The 23,340-nt window shown below is 36.7% G+C and overlaps 1 protein-coding gene across 1 annotated transcript in view; it reads left to right on the forward strand.

Moving 5' to 3' along the window:
* The window catches only part of LRP1B (LDL receptor related protein 1B), a 1,457,034-nt gene that overhangs the window by 752,215 nt on the left and 681,479 nt on the right, over positions 1 to 23,340 (forward strand). The window contains exons 19-20 of the mRNA XM_069540814.1: positions 5,119 to 5,199; positions 6,350 to 6,511. Of these exons, the coding sequence (XP_069396915.1) occupies positions 5,119 to 5,199; positions 6,350 to 6,511 (243 nt within the window). The remainder of the gene's footprint in view (positions 1 to 5,118; positions 5,200 to 6,349; positions 6,512 to 23,340) is intronic.

The raw sequence follows: 23,340 nt of genomic DNA on the forward strand, positions 1-23,340 counted from the left end.
ACAACAAGGTTTCCAAGAGAAACGATGTAACTAAGTATTATGTTAAAAATGAATCAGAAATGAGGTGTAGTTGCTTAAGAACATATATGCATTATATGCATATGTTGACCTAAAACAAACAGACTGCCAGATATTTCTCCACTAAAGATGGATTTTTTCGGAATCAGCAGAGTAGTGCAATTCAGAGTCTGCAACCATGGTGAGCCACATGCAAAACCCCATAAAGGGAGGAGAGCACTTTTATAGAGGGGAAAAAGGAAGATGGGAGGCGTATACAAACAGAGTTCATGACTTTTCATCGCCAGGAAAGAAAAGGAGTCTTTCTTCTTCTTCTTGGGCTCAGCTATCATCCCAGGGTGTGAGAGCTCCCCCTTCTGGTCTCCCAACTGTATTTAATTGAGGTTCCTATTTATTAATTTTTTACACATGTATATATGTTGTATTTACTGTGGGCAGAAGACGTATGGCTCTCCTTTTCTTAGAGAGTGAAGATACACTGGATTTTCAATTATTTTATTCATTTCGAAAGTTTTTACCTTTATGGAGCTAATTTCCAGATTCTTTTTTTTTGGCTGGTTTTTAGACTTAGAATCTAAGTGGATAGAATCTTAAAGGTCACATGGGAAATTTCTCAACCAACGGTACACCTCATTTAATTGTGTTTCTCTTTATCGCACTTCATAGATATTGTGGTTTTTACAAATTGAAAGCTTGTGTGTTGTCAGCTGATGGTTAGCATTTTTGAGGAATAAAGTATTTATTAATTAAGGTATGTATATTTTTTAGACATAATGCTATTTCACACTTAATAGAGTAAAGTATAGTGTAAACATACTTCTATATGCATCAGGAAACCAAAAATTTATGTGACTCACTTTATTGAAAATTTGTTTTATTTGAGGTTGTCTGAAACCAAACCTGCAATATCTCCTGTATTGAGGTATGCCTGTATTGCCAAATTTCAGAAGTTTCCAAATGCCTGGGGGGACTTTTCTTTTCCTAATAAAACTTACGATGTTGGCTATTATGTTCCAAAGTTTACAGAAAAGAGATTTTAAAATGTAAATTAACCTATTATAGATGCCTAAAGATGTAATGCTATTTTTAAAAATTAGATCTCATCATATCTTACACATTGCATTTAGTTGCTTACTCATTTTAATCATAACTTATGTTGATACTTCATATAAAGTCTCTATTCATGTCTACTGTACATCTTCTAAACATTAAGCACTTATTTATCTAAGGAGGAGAACACTTTTTTGACAAAATTCATGTTGATTCTTGAAAGATTAACATAAGTTTTCATTATCTTGTCAAGTTAAAAAAATACTTAGGAATATTGATTAAATTATGCCTTGTGCATTTTTCATTTCTCTTTTGGGTGCTTTCTCTTATATGTCTGAGTATTTGTTGGGTTGCTACGTGCATGGCTTTTGATATAGTCTTTTATCTCTGCATATCCGTGATTGCCTCCTTATCACTTCTATCTTTGAATCATATTTAGACTCTCATCACATGTTTTGGCTTCAAAAAGTTACACTTATTCTAAAATTCATATCTCAAGAAATGGCTTTGGTAATCATAAAATTTAGTAAAGATTTGTTCAGTTTTAGAATCATTTCCATTGTTGATATTATGCCAGTACCTCAGATGGATATACTCAAAGGTAAATTCACACAAAGAAATTGCTTTTTAAGAAGTAAAGAAGCAGGTAGTCAAGGATGCCATGTCAACCTGATCTGGTATGAAGCCACTACTTTCCCTACATGTTATTTATGAAATAATAGCAATTTATATTATCATTGCATAAGTTACCAATATTAAAAATGTCTGTATATGGGCTTCCCCGGTGGCACAGTGGTTGAGAGTCCGCCTGCCGATTCGGGGGACGCGGGTTCGTGCCCTGGTCCGGGAGGATCCCACATGCCGCAGAGCGGCTGGGCCCGTGGGCCGTGGCCACTGGGCCTGAGCGTCCGGAGCCTGTGCTCCGCAGCGGGAGAGGCCACAACAGTGAGAGGCCCGCGTACCGCAAAAAAAAAACGAAAAAAAAAGAAAAACAATAGCTATATCACTTGCAGTCTGTTCACTGAATATCACTGCTGATCATCCTGGCTGACTCTCTTTTCCCAGCTCAGCTGCATGATAGGGAGAGTTCTTACAGGCTCCAAAGGTAACTCATTGTTTCACCATTTTAAGAACAAGGGTGAATATTTTACCTCCGATTTAAATTTGAAATATTATTTGGGGGATAATATACAAAATAGGTCTTTGACAGGATCACGCAAAATGAATTTGCTTGCATTTTACTATTAAGTCTAGTTACTAGTGATTTGCCAAAAATATGTATTGATATAGACTTTTAATTTTAAAATGCCATGGTTTTTAAGGGAAAATGCAAAAATTCTATAGGACTTATAGCAATGTCATTTAAAATTCTTATTTCCTGAAAATACCTTCACTAGTGTACTTCATTGGTTGAAGTACTAAGAAAATACTCAATAACATAGTTTTCAAGTGGAACCACTACCTGGAGTTACTTTGTAAAGTCCTCTTAAAAAAGAAATGATCCAGAAGAGGACTTGAGGGAAAACCTGGGAAGCATGACTGCCAAATAGGCCCAAGTTCCATGAGGACGGCAAGGCCATATGGGGTCCGATGGTAATTACCATTCAAATCTTCTTATAAATGGTGCAGTGCAGGGAACCACTTGCCCAGGGAAGACGGCATGATGTGTGAGGTCAGCCTTATCCAACAGTCCAGAGGGCCTGATGATGGAGAGAAGGTGTAGGGAGCAAACTGCCCATGCATGTGGGAGCCCCATGATTTAGCCTTTAAGGCTCTATGGAATGAGTACCTGGGTCAGGACTGTGTTTAAAAACTTAAAAGAAAAACAAGGAAAAAGGCCTAAAGAAGTGTGACAAAAATGATTGGGTAAATCTTGGTATGATCTGCCCTATAAAAATAAATCAAAAGTTGATAGTATTATAGAATTTAAAGAAAAGATCGAGATTCAAAATGATTGAAATTTCCAACATTATGAAATAGTGACTGGTACAGACAAAAACTTGTGAACCAAATGCTAAAGAAGTGAAAGTATTTAGGGACTCATTTCTGCTAGACACAAGGAAGTTCTCCTTTACACAATGAAACATTTTATGAGAAATATTTAACCTTTAAGCTGAAAATACATATGGGTAGAGTAAAAATATGGGTAGAGTAAATAACAGGTAATTCATGGATGGTAAATGAAAGTAAGGTAGGAAATCGGTACGAGGTTGTTATAGATGGAGTGATAGATGAAGAGCTTGATGAACTGAATTCTAAAGACCTATTTTCCATTAAGGAAATACATATAACTTTAGGCAAGTCTAACTTTCATGTTCTCAGTTTCTTTAGGGCTGAAATAATTGGATATAATCAATGGTTTTCTTTCTTTTTTTTGAGCAAAGAAATATATTGTTATTATTCATATATTTTTCTTCAAATAAAATAGTACTCAAAACTCCAAAATTAAAACTATAGGTAGATAAATAATTGTGTAGGTAGGTAAGATGTGAACAGGTTTGGCTGAAGGAGTTTGGGCAGCCCAAGTCCAGCTGCTCTGCCCCCTTGGTAGCTCTGAGACAAGCTACAAAATACAACTTGAAAATATTGCTGGTCCCCCTGCCATCAAATATAGGCTATGATTCTACGTCACTTGTCTTAGAGAGAAAAGCAAGTGTTGCCACAAAATGACTTTGGCTCCACCTATAAGAGGAACAATAATAAAGAATATGGGCCACAGTTCTGTCTCCATGTGTCCTTTTCTTCTGCCTTTATGCCAGTGAAATGATGGAGGATTTTCATTCTTCTTTTTCTATTTTTTTTAATGTCTATTAAATAGGTTGTGTGTGTGAGGGTTTATGATTCCATGAATATTGTCTTGGGAGATAAAAGTTCTGATATTGAGCACACCATGTAAACTCTACATGAATTACTTTCACCATATGAAAAACTTTCTCCTGGGAAATATTAGTAAGCTGCTCTGAATTCCTTGGATGAACTGTTTGCAATTATATTTTCTCTTATTATTACTACCTTTTTTCTTTCTTTTTTTCTTGCAGTCAGTCTTGATTATCTGATCTTATTATGACAAAATTGTCTGCTGAATTTACCAGTCCTTTGAATTGGCTAGTAATCCTTTAGAATTGTTTTCTGTGCTAATTCTATGTTTTGCTTTTTAATTTTTGTTGTCATAGTTATCTAAGGGTTAGGAAGGGAGGTCTTTTGATTTAATTTAGTAAAATTTTACTTTTAAGTCCAATTCTTTGCTGTTGTTTATTTTCAGGGGAATTTTTGTGGGGTTTTTTTTAACATCTTTATTGGAGTATAATTGCTTTACAATGGTGTGTTACTTTCTGCTTTATAACAAAGTGAATCAGTTATACATATACATATGTTCCCATATCTCTTCCCTCTTGCGTCTCCTTCCCTCCCACCCTACCTATCCCACCCCTCTAGGTGGTCACAATGCACGGAGCTGATCTCCCTGTGCTATGCAGCTGCTGTTTTTTTTTTAACTTAGAATTCACACTTTCAAAATTTATAACTGTTTGATACCAACTAAACTAAATTTAATGAGTTTTTTCTTTGTGTTTGTTTTCTTACTTTCAACTTATTATGTTGACATCACTCAGGCAAACTTGGATCCAACCTTCCTACTTCGGCTCTCTATGTTCAGAAAAGGCCTTTCCCTTTTAAAGCACACACTTTACTTTGAAGCCCACGAATATAGAGCTTCATCCAGCTGTTCTTCACTGGGAGGAGGTTGAGTCCCTTGGTGCAGGGAATTGACATCTATTTTTCTTGCAGTAGAATGAATCTAAACAGTCCTTCATCAAGTGATTCTCCTTGGCTTTCAGTCACTGAAATGTACTCATATAAAAGATATTAAAAGTATGTGTATCCTAAGTCCTCAAGAAGTTACTGCCACTATATTTGTTTACCTAACATTTCCTCTGTGCCTTCTGTGGAAGAGAAGGGTAGAGTTCTGATCATATTAGCAAATGAGAAGCAAATTAAGTGAAACACAGTCGATAACACCTTTCCTATTGGATGTTTTTCTATCTTTCACAGAATTCCCAACTTGTGAGCCACTAACTCAGTTTGCATGCAAGAGTGGAAGATGCATTAGCAGTAAATGGCACTGCGACTCTGGCAAGTACCAAATGTCCACTAGGCTGCACTGATTTGATTGGGGGCCTGGCTGGCTGTGCAGCTTTGCCTCTTTCTGAGGTAGTTTGTGAGAGGAGGTTGCAGAGTCAAGCAAAATGGCCAAGACAAGTGGTGAGAGGGCAGCTGGCACGTCAATGGGGATTAGCATTAAGGGAAATGGAACTCAATATCCGTCCCTTGGGGCTGTGATGGAGACTTGTTTTCAGATATTATGCTGGACATAGCCTAAGTCAACAAACATGAAGTTAAAGCAACAACTGAGGAAACAACCTGGACAATTCAGACTCCCCAAAGCATTTATGTAAAACGCTCTATAACCTCAGGATGGAGTAGTTTATAAATTATATTGGAATTATCCATGGTCTCAACTTTGTCACCTTGTTTTTTTTTTTATGTACAAATGGTATTTTTTCTTCACTCAATTGTATCATTATGTTAAATTATGCCAAATACAGGTAAATGAATTATACATAAATCGATAACTTCTCAGCCATTGATTTCAATTTAATCTGTTTTCACTTCACATTCCTCTCACCTCCCTCCTGCAACAGTTGTTAATAAAGAGTATAAGTCATTGCTAATGATAGCGTACAATAATTTCCTGATATAAATACACACTTAAGAGCCAGTGGAGGAAGGGTACACAGTGAGCCCTCTTGTGGGAGAATGGAGAAAAAGGATCTGAATTAAAAATACAGTTATAAACTCTGGGGTACAAAGGTTCTAGGTCTAAATAGTAATTTTCCAGCAATAATTGTGTCACAAGCTGTATCATTTCATAAAATTCCTACAGTCACCATTGTCTTCCCACTTCATAATTATTTCATGTTGCATAGATTTATTTAGTCAGTGGTTAGTCATTTCTGAGTAAAATGGAAGTTAAGCTTCAAAATCCAAAGTCAAGGATTTTTCCCCCTTAGTTTAGCAGTTGGTATTCAATCAGAAATAAACAATATAAAAATGAAAATAATTCTCCCACTACTCATGGGAAATGTTGATCATTGATTTATCATTCCTTTTTTTAATAACAAAAGAAAGCTCTCAATACCAAAAAGAAATGTTAAGTATTTCATAAGGAAAAGTTTCTCCATGGACCAGTTCTCACCACCTGGCTGTTGTTGCTTCTTTCCAGATGATGACTGTGGGGACGGGAGTGATGAGGTTGGCTGTGTTCAGTCCTGCTTTGATAATCAGTTCAGATGTTCCAGTGGCAGATGTATCCCAGGCCATTGGGCCTGTGATGGTGACAATGACTGTGGAGACTTCAGTGATGAAATCAATTGTACCAGAGAAGGTTAGTAATTTTGTGAATCTGCAGAATCTCATTTTAAAGTGATATATAATATTTGAAGTATTTTAGAGTGAATATCATAGAAAAATAAATTATTCATCAGATAAAAAAAATGTATGTGGAACTATATAAAATAATTTGCTGATCTCTTTACTTTTACTTTTTCTTTTCTCTGGTTTCTCAACCTTAATTCCTCCTTATACTTTGATACTTTCTTCTTTTGGTCTTCGCTTCCTATTTCATTAGATGCTTTACTTTCATTTGATCCTTTACTTACTACTCTTTTAATCCCCTACAACTTCTAAATTTCCAAACCCCCAAACCCATCCCCAAAGGAAAAAAAAAAAAAGAATAAGAAAGGCATAAATTTCCTTCTATTTTTACACTAGATTTGTTTCCTGAAGGCTGGAAATCATCCCCTGTTAAATGGTGATGTATTCCAACTGATTGACCTTCTGGAATGCAAACTAAAAGAGGAAGGAGATCATGACCATGGTTCCCAGCATATCCATGGGCAGCCTGACCCTGTTGTTTGCATGGGTAGCTCTGCAAAATTTGATCAGCCACAGGACGTGTTAATAAATTAGAAATCATGTTGGAAATATCACAGAAAAAGCATTAGCCTGTCAAAAATTGGTAACAACAATAACATTAACTAGAACTTTCTTTCTGCCTAAGAAATTGAAATAATTTATTATCCATTCTCTCATTTATTCCAAAAATACTTATTGAGAACTTTTCATGTGCCAGGCACTGTGCTTGGACCAAAGGATAGATTAAAGAATTAAAAAACATATTCCCTGTTTAGTTTTAAAAATCTAGCAGGCAAACAGACAAACAACAAAGTGAATTATTTTATGTGGTGACGGGGCAGAGCATACCACATACTATGTGATCATAAGAAAGAAATCATTTTCCAAGTGTTTTCCAAGGAGATATATTTGTCTTCTGCAAATATTTGACAACCTATAAAACAGAATATTTCTAAAGTATTTTCTCTGACATGAATTCCTTGTGTCTTTCTTTTGTTTCTCTTTCTTTCTTCATTTCTCTCTCTCTCTCTCTCTCTCTCTCTCTCTCTCTCTCTCTCTCTCTTCATTTCTCTTCATTTCTCTCAATTGTAAATACTGGAAACAGTGGCAATTACAGAGATTATCTACATAATACTAGGTTCTTAAAGGAATAAATCTAGCTTTTTGGTGAACTCCCTGAGTGATTTATTAAAAGAGATATTGTCTGATTTTGATTTTACCTGTGTGACCTGGGTTATAAGACTCGAGGCATGATCCAAATATGGCTAGTCACCTATGAGCCATGAAGTGATAAAACACATGGTCCTCATGGTGGTCATGGCATGAGTCATGTCTTTCCTGACAGTGGACATAACAGAAGCTATAGTAAAAACAGAAAATGACTAAGAAAATCTTTGGAACAGTATCTTATAAAATTCAACATGAACATATTTTAATTTAATTTTGCTTCAAAATCGAGAGGAATGATAAATCCCTCTCTCTCTCTCTTTCTCTCTCTCTTTCCCCCTCTCCCTTTTTCTCTATCTCATTCTTGTGTCCTTTCCTCTCTCAAATTAGTTGTCCACTAGTATATATGAACTAGAACTTTTTGCCTATTACTAATCTGGAGATATTTTTCCTCTTTTTCTTTGTACATTTGAAACATTCATTTGGGGTGTGGTTGAAATTTCATTACTAACTTAGACTGAATATATACTATTGGTACATTTTCCCCCATCTCACAGATGTCTTTTTATGTTCCTCATGAGGTGTACATCTGTGGCGTGCTGACGCTGACCCATAATATGCTGTGAAAGATAAATTGCTCCGGTGTTAATTTGCTTTCATCTCAGAAGTGAGATCCCATCCCTCTGTTCTATGTGCATGTATCTCTAAGTTAAACTGATCATCGCACATTAAGAAGTTTTGGGGAGATTGCTTTAGCCTTATGAGTATCCAAAGTGAGTGACCCATCCCCTTAGAGACTCTCTAGAGAGTTATTTGGGTTTGGATTATAGAATCAGTGGCTAAGGTTAATGACCTTTATCTTGAGGGCATCTCAATTTCACTAATATATTACTGTAAAGGATATACTGTCAGTGTGAATGCCATGTGTTTCTTGTATGATTACGATAATATGCTAAGGAAATGATCCAGGTAACCCACATGATTCTTGGACATGTTTCAAGGAAAGAATGAGAAGAACTTCCTGAACTAATTTATATTTAACTGATTATAAGTTGTACTAGGACTCCCTGATCAAATATTTTACTTGGTGAAAACAAGATGCAGGAATTGAGGACAGGTATCATTCTGGGATGATTTCGGTGTGTAAGACAATCTGTAGTATTTCAAAGGGCATTGAAATATTTTTATCCATCATTATTTCATGTATGCTGATATGGAAGTTGTAAAATAACCGTGACACATAGAATTGTTAACACTGATCAGGAAGGCCATTTTGCACTTGTAGGATTTGTGAGGATATTGCCAAGGTAAAGTAGAAATTAGATTCAATTAGTCATATAATTCAGTCCGAGAACCTGCTGCAGAAGAAAGAGCAGGGGATTCCGTCTTGAGTTTCAGGACTGGCTGTCAAAACTGATCAAATCCACCATATAATTGCTCAGCACTTTGCTTTACACTGCCTGGGTAAGCAGAGCATATGGTGCAGTTTCTCTCAACTCAAAAGGGCAGAAAATACTCTTGAATTGACTTTCAATAGTAAAGGAGAAGGAGATACCAAGAATAACATTCCATATATAATCTCTATTTCAGAAAATTCCTGAGCTTAAGTTCAACTCATATTCTTTCTGATACCACTTTCACGAAAAGAATTTCTATGGTGATCATGTTTTCATCAGCAATATGATTAATATATGGGAAAACTGTTAATGACTAGTCCCCTCCTAGATTAATGTACACTCATCTCTCTCTTCCTTCGTATTGTGCTGCTCTTTCTCTCACTTCCAAACTCCTTTACTAGGCAAAGAAGACACAATATCTTTACAAGTCACTATGCAAGTGTGCACATGCGTGTGCACGTGCGTGCACACACACACAGAGTCTATGAGCTAAAGTGGAATAGAAAGACCATCGTGGCACATGGTTCCTTTCTTTGTTTCAATGCCTGTTTATCATTAATTTAGCGCTTTTTAGTTCTGAATCCTTTGGTTGGTACATATATTTATAGTTACCCTTTTGTAGCTACTGGGTAAATAGTTTTTCCAAGTGGAAAAACAGTGAGGCTGGACTGTCAAAGAATTTGGTATGAGGGAACTTCCTCTAGAGCCTCAGTCCTGGCCATTTATTAAATATTGAAAGGTTTTGTAAAAAGATGGTTTTACCTGTAAGAACATCAAGAATAAAGTTAAAATGAGACTTCAGTCTTTTCTTACAAGTCTTTACCTCCCTGGCTGTAATATTTTTAAAAAGAGAACATGAGAGAGAGATGCTGGACATATGTCACATCTGTAAAACACCAAATATATAGAATTAATCTTATCCCATTGTTGATAGTTTAGTTCATTTGAGTTATGTAAACTTTCATTCTCATACTCTTTTTGGGAATTGTCTCAAGCATATTTCACACAAGGAATAAGGCATTTCTATAATAAACATATGAAAATTGTGCAGTATCTTTAGACAGCTATTCTTCCAGGTCAATTTCCATTTAGAAATTGTTGTAAAAAATTATAACAAATAATTTCAATGTGGACTTGATGGAGAAGAGAACAGGTTTTCTCTAGAATAGAGTTTGCCTAAATTTTATAATTTCTTCTAAATGCAACAATACCCCTCAAATATTTGGATTTTTCTTTGAGAAAGCGCCTGACACTATTTTATGTTTACTGTTCTCTAATGTCTTCTGTTTGGCTAAAAAGGGAGTATTTACTACCTGCTGCATTAAATGAATGATCTGGGTGATGCTGGAATGTGTGATCTCTTATTTACATCACAAATACAAATTAAATGCAAATTTGAGATTTAGTATGTATTGACCTTCAATTTTGATTTATCATAAATAATCTTTAACAAGTTCCCATATCCATTAGGCAGTCAAATGTATACCATTATTAATGTACGTGCTCATACATGCTTATGTTCTTTTGCTTTAACTGCTTTTGTTTCTGCTTTGGAAACTTCCATTTTTTTTGAGCTTCATCTGCATTCATTCATGCATGCATTTATTCATTTGCCTCTCTACATCCTTGTTCCCAGTTTAAGAAGGGAACTGGAGTAATTTTATTTTATCTTTGTAGTTTCATAGTCAAGTACAATATTTGATATATAATGAGTATTCAATAAATAATTATTGAGTGAAAGAGTCTATTTCTTGACCACAAAAGTTGTTTATATTTTAGAATCAACACTTATTTGTTTTGTCTTATACATCTAGTAAATTCTGTTTCCTCATCCTGGAGTTTATTTCCATGATGACATACAAGGCTAGGTGTACGGATCTAATCATTTACATTTCCTCAATACAGCATAGCCACTTTCATTTATCCAATAATATTGGTAATTTCAGCCTAGGAGTCAATAAAATACAATAGATAGGAAATCTTCTTTATCTTTTATTATTGTTTACTTCTTTTTTTATGTCCTCTCTGTCAAATAGATAGAAAGTTTCAGAAAGATAAGAAAAGTTTACATCTTTTTTTTTTTTTACCTCTTTATTGGAGTATAATTGCTTTACAATCGTGTGTTAGTTCCTGCTTTATAACAAAGTGAATCAGTTATACGTATACATATGTTCTCATATCTCTTCCCTCTTGCGTCTCCCTCCCTCCCACCCTCCCTATCCCACCCCTCTAGGTGGTCATAAAGCACCCGAGCTGATCTCCCTGTGATATGCGGCTGCTTCCCACTAGCTATCTATTTTACGTTTGATAGTGTATATATGTCCATGCCACTCTCTCGCTTTGTCACAGCTTACCCTTCCGCCTCCCCATATCCTCAAGTTCATTCTCTAGTAGATCTATGTCTTTATTCCTGTCATACCCCTAGGTTCTTCATGACATTTTTTTCCTTAAATTATATATATATATATGTGTTAGCATATGGTATTTGTCTTTCTCATTCTGACTTACTTCACTCTATATGACAGACTCTAGGTCCATCCACCTCATTACAAATAGCTCAATTTCGTTTCTTTTATGGCTGAGTAATATTCCATTGTATATATGTGCCACATCTTCTTTATCCATTCATCTGATATGGACACTTAGGTTGTTTGCATCTCTGGGCTATTGTAAATAGAGCTGCAGTGAACATTTTGGTACATGACTCCTTTTGAATTATGGTTTTCTCAGGGTATATGCCCAGTAGTGGGATTGCTGGGTCATATGGTAGTTCTATTTGTAGTTTTTTAAGGAACCCCCATATTGTTCTCCATAGTGGCTATACCAATTCACATTCCTACCAGCAATGCAAGAGTGTACCCTTTTCTACACACCCTCTCCAGCATTTATTGTTTCTAGATTTTTTGATGATGGCCATTCTGACTGGTGTGAGATGATATCTCATTGTAGTTTTGATTTGTATTTCTCTAATGATTAATGATGTTGAGCATTCTTTCATGTGTTTGTTGGTAGTCTGTATATCTTCTTTGGAGAAATGTCTATTTAGGTCTTCTGCCCATTTTTGGATTCCGTTGTTTGTTTTTTTGTTATTGAGCTGCATGAGCTGCTTGTAAATTTTGGAGATTAATCCTTTGTCAGTTGCTTCATTTGCAAATATTTTCTCCCATTCTGAGGTTTATCTTTTGGTCTTGTTTGGTCTCCTTTGCTGTGCAAAAGCTTTTAAGTTCCATTAGGTCCCATTTGTTTATTTTTGTTTTTATTTCCATTTCACTAGGAGGTGGGTCAAAAAGGATCTTGCTGTGATTTATGTCATAGAGTGTTCTGCCTATGCTTTCCTCTAAGAGTTTGATAGTTTCTGGCCTTACATTTAGGTCTTTAATCCATTTTGAGCTTATTTTTGTGTATGGTGTTAGGGAATGATCTAATATCATACTTTTACATGTACCTGTCCAGTTTTCCCAGCACCACTTATTGAAGAGGCTGTCCTTTCTCCACTGTACATCCCTGCCTCCTTTATCAAAGATAAGGTGACCATATGTGCGTGGGTTTATCTCTGGGCTTTCTATCCTGTTCCATTGATCTATATTTCTGTTTTTGTCCAGTACCATACTGTCTTGATTACTGTAGCTTTGTAGTATAGTCTGAAGTCAGGGAGCCTGATTCCTCCAGCTCCGTTTTTCGTTCTCAAGATTGCTTTGGCTATTCGGGGTCTTTTGTGTTTCCATACAAATTGTGAAAATTTTTGTTCTAGTTCTGTGAAAAATGCCAGTGGTAGTTTGATAGGGATTGCATTGAATCTGTAGATTGCTTTTGGTAGTAGAGTCATTTTCTCAATGTTGATTCTTCCAATCCAGGAACATGGTATATCTCTCCATCTATTTGTGTCATCTTTAATTTCTTTCATCAGTGTCTTATAATTTTCTGCATACAGGTCTTTAGTCTCCTTAGGTAGGTTTATTCCTAGGTATTTTATTCTTTTTGTTGCAATGGTAAATGGGAGTGTTTTCTTGATTTCACTGTCAGATTTTTCATCATTAGTGCAAAGGAATGCCAGAGATTTCTGTGCATTAATTTTGTATCCTGCTACTTTACGAAATTCATTGATGAGCTCTAGTAGTTTTCTGGTAGCATCTTTAGGATTCTCTATGTACAGTATCATGTCATCTGGAAACAGTGACAGCTTTACTTCTTCTTTTCCGATTTGGATTCCTTTTATTTCCTTTTCTTCTCTGATTGCTGTGGCTAAAACTTCCAAAACTATGTTGAAAAAGAGTGGTGAGAGTGGGCAACCTTGTCTTGTTCCTGATCTTAGTGGAAATGCTTTCAGTTTTTCACCATTGAGGACGATGTTGGCTGTGGGTTTGTCATATATGGCCTTTATTATGTTGAGGAAATTTCCCTCTATGCCTACTTTCTGGAGGGTTTTTGTCATAAATGGGTGTTGAATTTTGTTGAAAGCTTTCTCTGCATCTACTGAGATGACCATATGGTTTTTCTCCTTCAGTTTGTTAACATGGTGTATCACATTGATTGATTTGCGTATATTGAAGGATCCTTGCATTCCTGGAATAAACTCTACTTGATCACGGTGTATGATCCTTTTAATGTGATGTTGGATTCTGTTTGTGAGTATTTTGTTAAGGATTTTTGCATCTATGTTCATCAGTGATATTGGCCTGTAGGTTTCTTTCTTTGTGACATCGTTGTCTTGTTTTGGTGTCAGGGTGATGGTGGCCTCATAGAATGAGTTTGGGAGTGCTCCTCTCTCTGCTATATTTTGGAAGAGTTTGAGAAGGATAGGTATTAGCTTTTCTCTAAATGTTTGGTAGAATTCGCCTGGGAAGCCATCTGGTCCTGGGCTTTTGTTTGTTGGAAGATTTTTAATCACAGTTTCAATTTCAGTGCTTGTGATTGGTCTGTTCATATTTTCTATTTCTTCCTGATTCAGTCTTGGCAGGTTGTGTATTTCTAAGATTTTGTCCATTTCTTCCAGGTTGTCCATTTTATTGGCATACAGTTGCTTGTAGTAATCTCTCATGATCTTTTGTATTTCTACAGTGTCAGTTGTTACTTCTCCTTTTTCATTTCTCATTCTATTGATTTGAGTCTTCTCCCTTTTTTTCTTGATGAGTCTGGCTAGTGGTTTATCAATTTTGTTTATTTTCTCAAAGAACCAGCTTTTAGTTTTATTGATCTTTGCTCTCGTTTCCTTCATTTCTTTTTCATTTATTTCTGATCTGATCTTTATGATTTTTTTCCTTCTGCTAACTTTGGAGGTTTTTTGTTCTTCTTTCTCTAATTGCTTGAGGTGCAAGGTTAGGTTGTTTATTCGAGATGTTTCCTGCTTCTTAAGGTGGGCTTGTATTGCTATAAACTTCCCCCTTAGAACTGCTTTTGCTGCATCCCACAGGTTTTGGGTCGTTGTGTCTCCATTGTCATTTGTTTCTAGGTATTTTTTGATTTCCTCTTTGATTTCTTCAGTGATCTCTTCATTATTAAGTAGTGTATTGTTTAGCCTCCATGTGTTTGTATTTTTTACAGATCTTTTCCTGTAATTGATATCTAGTCTCATGGCGTTGTGGTCAGAAAAGATACTTGATACAATTTCAATTTTCTTAAATTTACCAAGGCTTGATTTGTGACCCAAGATATGATCTATCCTGGAGAATGTTCCATGAGCACTTGAGAAAAATGTGTATTCTGTTGTTTTTGGATGGAATGTCCTATAAATATCAATTAACTCCATCTCGTTTAATGTATCATTTAAAGCTTGTGTTTCCTTATTTTTATTTTGGATGATCTGTCCATTGGTGAAAGTGGGGTGTTAAAGTCCCCTACTATGAATGTGTTACCGTCGATTTCCCATTTTATGGCTGTTAGTATTTGCCTTATGTATTGAGGTGCTCCTATGTTGGGTGCATAAATATTTACAGTTGTTATATCTTCTTCCTGGATCGATCCCTTGATCATTATGTAGTGTTCTTCTTTAGTCTTTATTTTCTTCTTCTAATAGTCCTTATTTTAAAGTCTATTTTGTCTGATATGAGAATTGCTACTCCAGCTTTCTTTTGCTTTCCATTTGCATGGAATATCTTTTTCCATCCCCTCACTTTCAGTCTGTATGTGTCTCTAGGTCTGAAGTGGGTCTCTTGTAGACAACATATATGTTGGTCTTGTTTTTGTATCCATTCAGCCAATCTGTGTCTTTTGGTGGGAGCATTTAATCCATTTACATTTAAGGTAATTATCAATATGTATGTACCTGTTCCCATTTTCTTAATTGTTTTGTTATTATAGGTCTTTTCCTTCTCTTGTGTTTCTTGCCTAGAGAAGATCCTTTAGCATTTGTTGTAAAGCTGGTTTGGTGGTGCTGAACTCTCTCAGCTTTTGCTTTTCTTTAAAGGTTTTAATTTCTCCATCAAATCTGAATTAGATCCTTGCTGGGTAGAGTAATCTTGGTTGTAGGTTTTTCTTCTTCATCACTTTAAATATGTCCTGCCAGTCCCTTCTGGCTTGCAGTTTCTGCTGAAAGATCAGCTGTTAACCTTATGGGGATTCCCTTTTGTGTTATTTGTTGTTTTTCCCTTGCTGCTTTTAATATGTTTTCTTTGTATTTAATTTTTGGCAGTTTGATTAATATGTGTCTTTGTGTGTTTCTCCCTGGATGTATCCTGTATGGGACTCTCTGTGCTTCCTGGACTTGATTAACTATTTCCTTTCCCTTATTCGGGATGTTTTCAACTATAATCTCTTCAAATATTTTCTCAGTCCCTTTCTTTTTCTCTTCTTCTTCTGGAACCCCTATAATTCGAATGTTGGTGCATTTAATGTTGTCCCAGAGGTCTCTGAGACTGTCCTCAGTTCTTTTCAGTCTTTTTTCTTTATTCTGTTCTGCAGTAGTTATTTCCACTTTTTTATCTTCCAGGTCACTTTTCCGTTCTTCTGCCTCAGTTATTCTGCTATTGATCCCTTCTAGAGTATTTTTAATTTCATTTATTGTGCTGTTCATCATTGCTTGTTTCATCCTTAGTTCTTCTAGGTCCTTGTTAAATGTTTCTTGCATTTTGTCTATTCTATTTCCAAGACTTTGGATCATCCTTACTATCAATATTCTAAATTCTTTTTCAGGTAAACTGCCTATTTCCTCTTCATTTGTTAGGTCTGGTGGGTTTTTATCTTGTTCCTTCATCTGCTGTGTGTTTTTCTGTCTTCTCATTTTGCTTATCTTACTGTGTTTGGTGTCTCCTTTTTGCAGGCTGCAGGTTCATAGTTCCCGTTGTTTTTGGTGTCTGTCCCCAGTGGCTAAGGTTGGTTCAGTGGGTTGTGTAGGCTTCCTGGTGGAGGGGACTAGTGCCTGTGTTCTGGTGGATGAGGCTGGATCTTGTCTTTCTGGTAGGCAGGTCCACGTCTGGTGAGGTCCACCCACTTTTTGGGGTGTCTGTGGACTTATTATGATTTTAGGCAGCCTCTCTGCTAATGGATGGGGTTGTGTTCCTGTTTTGATAGTTGTTTGGCATAGGGTGTCCACCACTGTATCTTGCTGGTCGTTGAGTGAAGCTGGGTATTGGTGTTGAGATGGAGATCTCTGGGAGATTTTCGCCGTTTGATATTATGTGGAGCTGGGAGGTCCCTTGTGGACCAGTGTCCTGACGTTGGCTCTCCCACCTCAGAGGCACAGCACTGACTCCTGGCTGCAGCACCAAGAGCCTTTCATCCACATGGCTCAGAATAAAAGGGAGAAAAAGTAGAAAGAAAGAGGATAAAAGAAAAGAAAATAAAGTAAGGTAAAATAAAATAAAGTTATTAAAATAAAAAAATAATTATTAAGAAAAAAACTTTTTTTAAGTAAAATAAAAAAAAAAAAAAAAACCAAAAAAACGGACGGATAGAGCCCTAGGACAGATGGTGAAAGCAAAGTTATACAGACAAAATCTCGCACAGAAGCATACACATACACACTCACAAAAAGAGGAAAAGGAGAAAAAACAATAAATCTTGCTCTCAAAGTCCACCTCCTCAATTTGGGATGATTCGTTGTCTATTCATGTATTCCACAGATGCAGGGTACATCAAGTTGATTGTGGAGATTTAATCCGCTGCTCCTGAGGCTGCTGGGAGAGATTTCCCTTTTCTTTGTTCGCACAGCTCCCCGGGGTTCAGCTTTGGATTTGGCCCCGCCTCTGCGTGTAGGTCGCGGGAGGGCGTCTGTTAGCTCAGACAGGATGGGGTTAAAGGAGCAGCTGATTCGGTGGCTCTGGCTCACTCAGGCCTGGGGGAGGTAGGGGCACGGATGCGGGGCAAGCTTGCGGCTGCAGAGGCCTGCGTGACATTGCATCAGCGTGAGGCATGCCGTGCGTTCTCCCAGGGAGGTTGTCCCTGGATCACGGGACCCTGGCAGTGGTGGGCTGTACACGCTCCCCGGAAGGGAGGTGTGGAGAGTGACCTGTGCTTGCTCACAGGCTTCTTGGTGGCGGCAGCAGCAGCCTTAGCGTCTCATGCCCGTCTCTGGGGTCCGTGCTTTTAGCCGCGGCTTGTGCCCGTCTCTGGAGCTCCTTTAAGCGGCGCTCTTATTCCCCTCTCCTCGCGCACCAGGAAACAGAGAGGGAAGAAAAAGTCTCTTGCCTCTTCGGCAGGTCCATACTTTTCCCAGGACTCCCTCCCGGCTCCGAGACTGAAGCCTCAGCTCCCAGCCCCGCCCGCCCCGGCAGGTGAGCAGTCAAGCCTCTTGGGCTGGTGAGTGCCAGTTGGCACCGATCCTCTGTGCGGGAATCTCTCTGCTTTGCCCTCTGCACCCCTGTTGCTGTGCTCTCCTCCGTGGCCCCGAAGCTCCCCCCTCCACCACCCACAGTCTCCACCCGCGAAGGGGCTTCTAGTGTGTGGAAACCTTTCCTCCTTCACAGCTCCCTCACACTGGTACAGGTCCCATCCCTATCCTTTTGTCTCTGTTTATTCTTTTTTCTTTTGCCCTACCCAGGTACGTGGTGACTTTCTTGCCTTTTGGGAGGTCTGAGGTCTTCTGCCAGCGTTCAGTAGGTGTTCTGTAGGAGGTGTTCCACATGTAGATGTATTTCTGGTGTATCTGTGGGGAGGAAGGTGATCTCCACATCTTACTCTTCCGCCATCTTCCCCTCTCTCTATCTACATCTTTTTTGTATCTATAAAACAGTAAGTACCAGAGAGGAGATTCCATCCATGATACTATAGGGAGGAAAAAGGAGTTAACCTGTGTTGGCATCCCACAAATTGCCAGGAACTTTACATTTGTTATTCCATTTAACGCTCAGAATAAGGATTACCAGAGGGGTTAAGATACTTGCCTAGGATTACAAAGCTGGCATTTCAGAGGTTGTCTAATCTTTATTCCTATGTCCAGCTGTCTGCTTCTGCAGCTGTTGAGTATAATCTCTTTTACTTTTTCTGTCTCTATGAATTAACATTTGTATGATCTCCAAATAATTACTATGTTGTTCTCAATTGAATACTCATTTCTCTTTAAAATGAAAGAGAAAGACCTTTCTACTTATTATGGGTCATTGTAATGAAATTTGCCAAAGGGCACTAGAAGGGACGTAGGACATTACATTAAATCATCACAAGAAGTCCATCTGTCTCTTTTTTTGTTTTTATTCTCCTCCCCCAACCCCAGCCCCACACACAATTCTCCTTGATAAAGTGGATTCTGGAACTTTGTCATTGGAATAGCTGTGGACATTCCCACACAATTTCTCCACCCAAAGAACATGTTTCTCTGCCATAAAAGTTTTACCTCATAGACTCAAAAAATTTAGGAAGCTGGAAGAAAACGGAAAGATCATTTAGTTCAGTTGTGTCATTGTGCAGATGAGGGAAAGGGCTAAGCTAGATAAAATTATCCTTATGTGTATGTAACAATAACTAAAATGTAATGCTGCTTCCTGGAAGGAGCTGATAATGTTCTGTGTTAGAGATGTTGAGACTGGGCCCTTTGATCCATAAAGATATTTTTAGGAGAGATTTTGAATTCAAATGATTATGCCAGGTTCTTAGTGGAAAATCCAAAAAGGTCTGGCAGTTCCGCTAACCAGAAAGCAACAAAATCCTACCTGGGAGATTGAATCCAGTCAGAGTGCTGCAGGTATCTAACCTGATATTTAGCTGAAGACTTAGGTTACACATTTCAGCATAGAGAGAATGGAAATGGAAACCAATATCTTTTGACTTCCCACCTACGTCATACCCTATCTCAGCTGAACCATCATGTTTTTAGCACCCCAGTTAAATCCTAAACACATAGGAAATAAGATATCAGTAAACCCTATACACAATAAGACTCAGTCACTTGTTTTGTTTTTCTTTCATGAAAATATTCTGAAGATACTTTCAATTCACTTTTACTACAACACACAAATTGCTATTATTTCTTAGGCAATGAACTTTATTGAGAATTAAGTACAGGTATTGGTTTTCAATTTGGGGAAATTATCAAATAATGTTTTAGACTCAGCAAATTCACATAATCTTCCATCCTAATGTTTTTTAACTACTCTCTTTTAATGAAAATATGGATTTTTCCTGATAAAATACAATTAAAAGAAAATTTGAATTTCATCCAGTTTTAGAGAGGTATAACATCTGTTTTCAAGGAGATACAAATTGTCTGGCTTAACTTTATTCTCTCACAGGTCGATTTATTTTGTTTAGGGACTGTTAACACTAAGCTATGAAAACAATGTTAATTATTAATGGATTTTATCCATAGAAAATATTTTTGTTTTCTAGGACAAAATAGCTCTTTAAAGGTCATTTCAGCCTTAATACTGCAAACATCTTTTACATCAAGAGCAAAGAAAATTCAAGGATTTGAATCAATTAATAACAAAGGCTGTTTTGAGAATCTATAATGTTCCTAGCAATGTGATTATCAATAAAATTAAAAGGAATCAGATAAATATAATTTTTAAATGAAATCTTTGAGAATGAGTCATAAAAATAGGAAGAAAAAAGTCAATTATCTTCATCTTTACACTTTAGAAAATTAGTAATGGGTCTACACTTAGTCCTAGATGAATTTAGCTTTTGTATTAAGACAATAATTATGCACCTAGACACTAAACAAAGTAACATCTCTTGTTTTCTGAAAGATATAATTAGTAAAGTCAATAGGTAACAAAAGACCTAATTTTAATGAAGAATTTCCTACTCTTTTAACAGAACTGAACAATAAGGGCAAGAGTGAACTCATTTCCAGTCTTTAAATTCTGCTTCCTTGTTCTTAAATTGTGGTTAATGATCAGTGAAATGGTAGAACTTGAGGCATTCAGCTGAAAAAAACAAAAAACACAAGTATACAAACAAACAGAAAAGAGACAAAGGGCATGTATAACGTACAAAATAATTAGTTCACCTCTCAATAATTGAGTAGTGCCCATGCATTTGTGAGAGTAAAGAAATAAACAGTAGGATAAACTTTGCTTTTTCCCATAAAAATAGTTGATAATTAGCTTCTTTCAGAGTCTGTTTGAACTGTCAGCCTTTGTTCCCTTATTTATGTGAAGCATCAATTAGGTTCGCACTTAAGGGTTATATTCTTGCAATGAAATGACCAGATTCATTCACTTTTTGTTAGGGAATTTATTTCAGTCCTGGGTTGGTATTTGTGTACACACAGGATTCCTAAGAAAAATTAGGTGTCATTGTCTGCATCCCAAACTTTTCCACAAATGACTTTGTTATGTAAAATCATCTACTTAAACTACCATGACCTTCCTGGTATGGAATACTCACTGATAATCAGGATCTTTCAGCACAGCATGCTGTTACGTTGATATGTATACACTTGATGGGGTGTTCTATAAATTGTAAGCAGAATTCAGAACATTTTAGAGCACCGGTCAGCAGATCTTTTCTGTAAATGGTCAGATAGTAAATATTTTAGATTTTGCCTGTTTCAACTACCCAACTCCACTATTTTAGCACCAAAGAAGCCATATACTGTATGTTTACAAACAATTATGACTGTGTTCCAATAAAACTTTACTTAAAATTTAGGTAGTGGACCCGAGTTGGTCTGCAGGTCATAGCTTGCTGACTCTTCCTTTAAAATACAAGTAGAGACACATTCTAAAGGGGTTATAATTCTGAATAACCTTTTATGCCCATGTTTCAGGAAATATCAAACTTATCATGAGACAAGGCAAAAAATAATAGGGAGAAGAAAAGGGCAAAATAAAGAAGAAATAATAATTTTAAAATGTTACTCTCTGGTTCTACCTCAAACAAATAGCTCATGTGTATATGCTTATACATATTCTTTCTACATAATAATGTTCTATATTATTTTAAAAAATCAAGTTAAATAATGTCACATTTTTTCCAGTAAATATTTGAGGTCTACTGTGAGCTAGTCATTTTTAAGCCAAGAAGTAAATTCCAAATATAAAATATCCATGCTATAATCTGTTTTACTTAATATTTAATATCTAACATGTCTGTTAAGGTGAATGGTTAATTTGAACAGTGAATGGAAGAATAGGTTTCTCAATTATATAGCCAATTTAACAGATTAATACACTCTATTTACTTCTATTTTGATAATGTAGAAGTTCATCATTCCTGTGATACATTAAATTTTAAATAATATATTCGTGGTGGAGTTCCAGATACCAAAACTTAACATTGTAATGAGCTAAAAACAATGCTTTATTTGTTCTATGTAGATTTCACGTTAATACTTGAACATACTAGGGGATATTTAAAACCCTAAATTGTTTCAGTATATTTTTCAATATTTTTATGTTGCTATATGTCTGTGTTTTTAACACTAGAAACATTTTAGTGTTATAATAATTGAATTTGTGCCTAGATATCCACACATTTTTTTTTCTGTCATGAAAATTCAACATTGACAACAGAATTTTATTTTTTATTTTATTTTTTAAATTTTATTTATTTATTTTTTGCGGTACACGGGCCTCTCACTGCTGTGGTCTCTCCCGTTGCGGAGCACAGGCTCCGGACGCGCAGGCCCAGAGGCCACGGCTCACAGGCCCAGCCACTCCGCGGCACGTGGGATCTCCCCGGACCGGGGCACAAACCCGTGTCCCCTGCATCGGCAGGCAGACTCTCAACCACTGCACCACCAGGGAAGCCCTTAAAATTTTTTATACAGCAGTTTCTTATTACTTATCTATTTTATACACATCAGTGTATACATGTCAATCCCAATCTCCCAATTCATCCCACCACCACCACCACCACCACCACCACCACTCCACTTTCTCCCCTTGGTGTCCATAAGTTTGTTCTCTACATCTGTGTCTCTGTTTCTGCCTTGCAAACCAGTTCACCTATAAAAAACCTACCATTTTTCTAGATTCCACATATATGTGTTAATATATAATCTTTGTTTTTCTCTTTCTGACTTACTTCACTCTGTATGACAGTCTCTAAGTCCATCCATGTCTCTACAGATGACCCAATTTCATTCCTTTTTAGGGCTGAGTAATACTCCATTGTATAAATGTACCACTTCTTTATCCATTCATCTGTCGATGGGCATTTAGGTTGCTTCCATGACCTGGCTATTGTAAATAGTGCTGCAATGAACATTGGGGTGCATGTGTCTTTTTGAATTATGGTTTTCTCTGGGTATATGCCAAGTAGTGAGATTGCTGGGCCACATCGTAATTCTATTTTTAGTTTTTGAAGAACCCTCCATTCTGTTCACCATAGTGGCTGTATCAATTTATATTCCCATCAGCTGTGCAAGAGGGTTCCCTTCTCTCCAGCATTTGTTGTTTGTAGATTTTCTGATGATGCCCATTCTAACTGGTGTGAGGTGATACCTCATTGTAGTTTTGACTTGCATGTCTCCAATAATTAGTGATGTTGAGCATCCTTTCATGTGTTGGTTGGCAATCTGTATATCTTCTTTGGAGAAATGTCTGTTTAGGTCTTCTGCCCATTTTTGAATTGGGTTGTTTGGTTTTTTGATATTGAGCTGCATGAGCAGCTTGTAAATTTTGGAGATTAATCCTTTGTCAGTTGTTTCATTTGCAAATATTTTCTCCCATTCTGAGGGTTGTCTTTTGGTCTTGTTTATGGTTTCCTTTGCTGTGCAAAAGCTTTTATGTTTCATTAGGTCCCATTTGTTTATTTTTGTTTTAATTTCCATTACTCTAGGAGGTGAGGCAAAAAAAGATCTTGCTGTGATTTATGTCAAAGAGTGTTTTTCCTGTCTTTTCCTCTAAGAGTTTTA

Source organism: Delphinus delphis, chromosome 7 (assembly GCF_949987515.2).
Source record: "Delphinus delphis chromosome 7, mDelDel1.2, whole genome shotgun sequence".
In the NCBI taxonomy this organism is placed as follows: domain Eukaryota; kingdom Metazoa; phylum Chordata; class Mammalia; order Artiodactyla; family Delphinidae; genus Delphinus; species Delphinus delphis.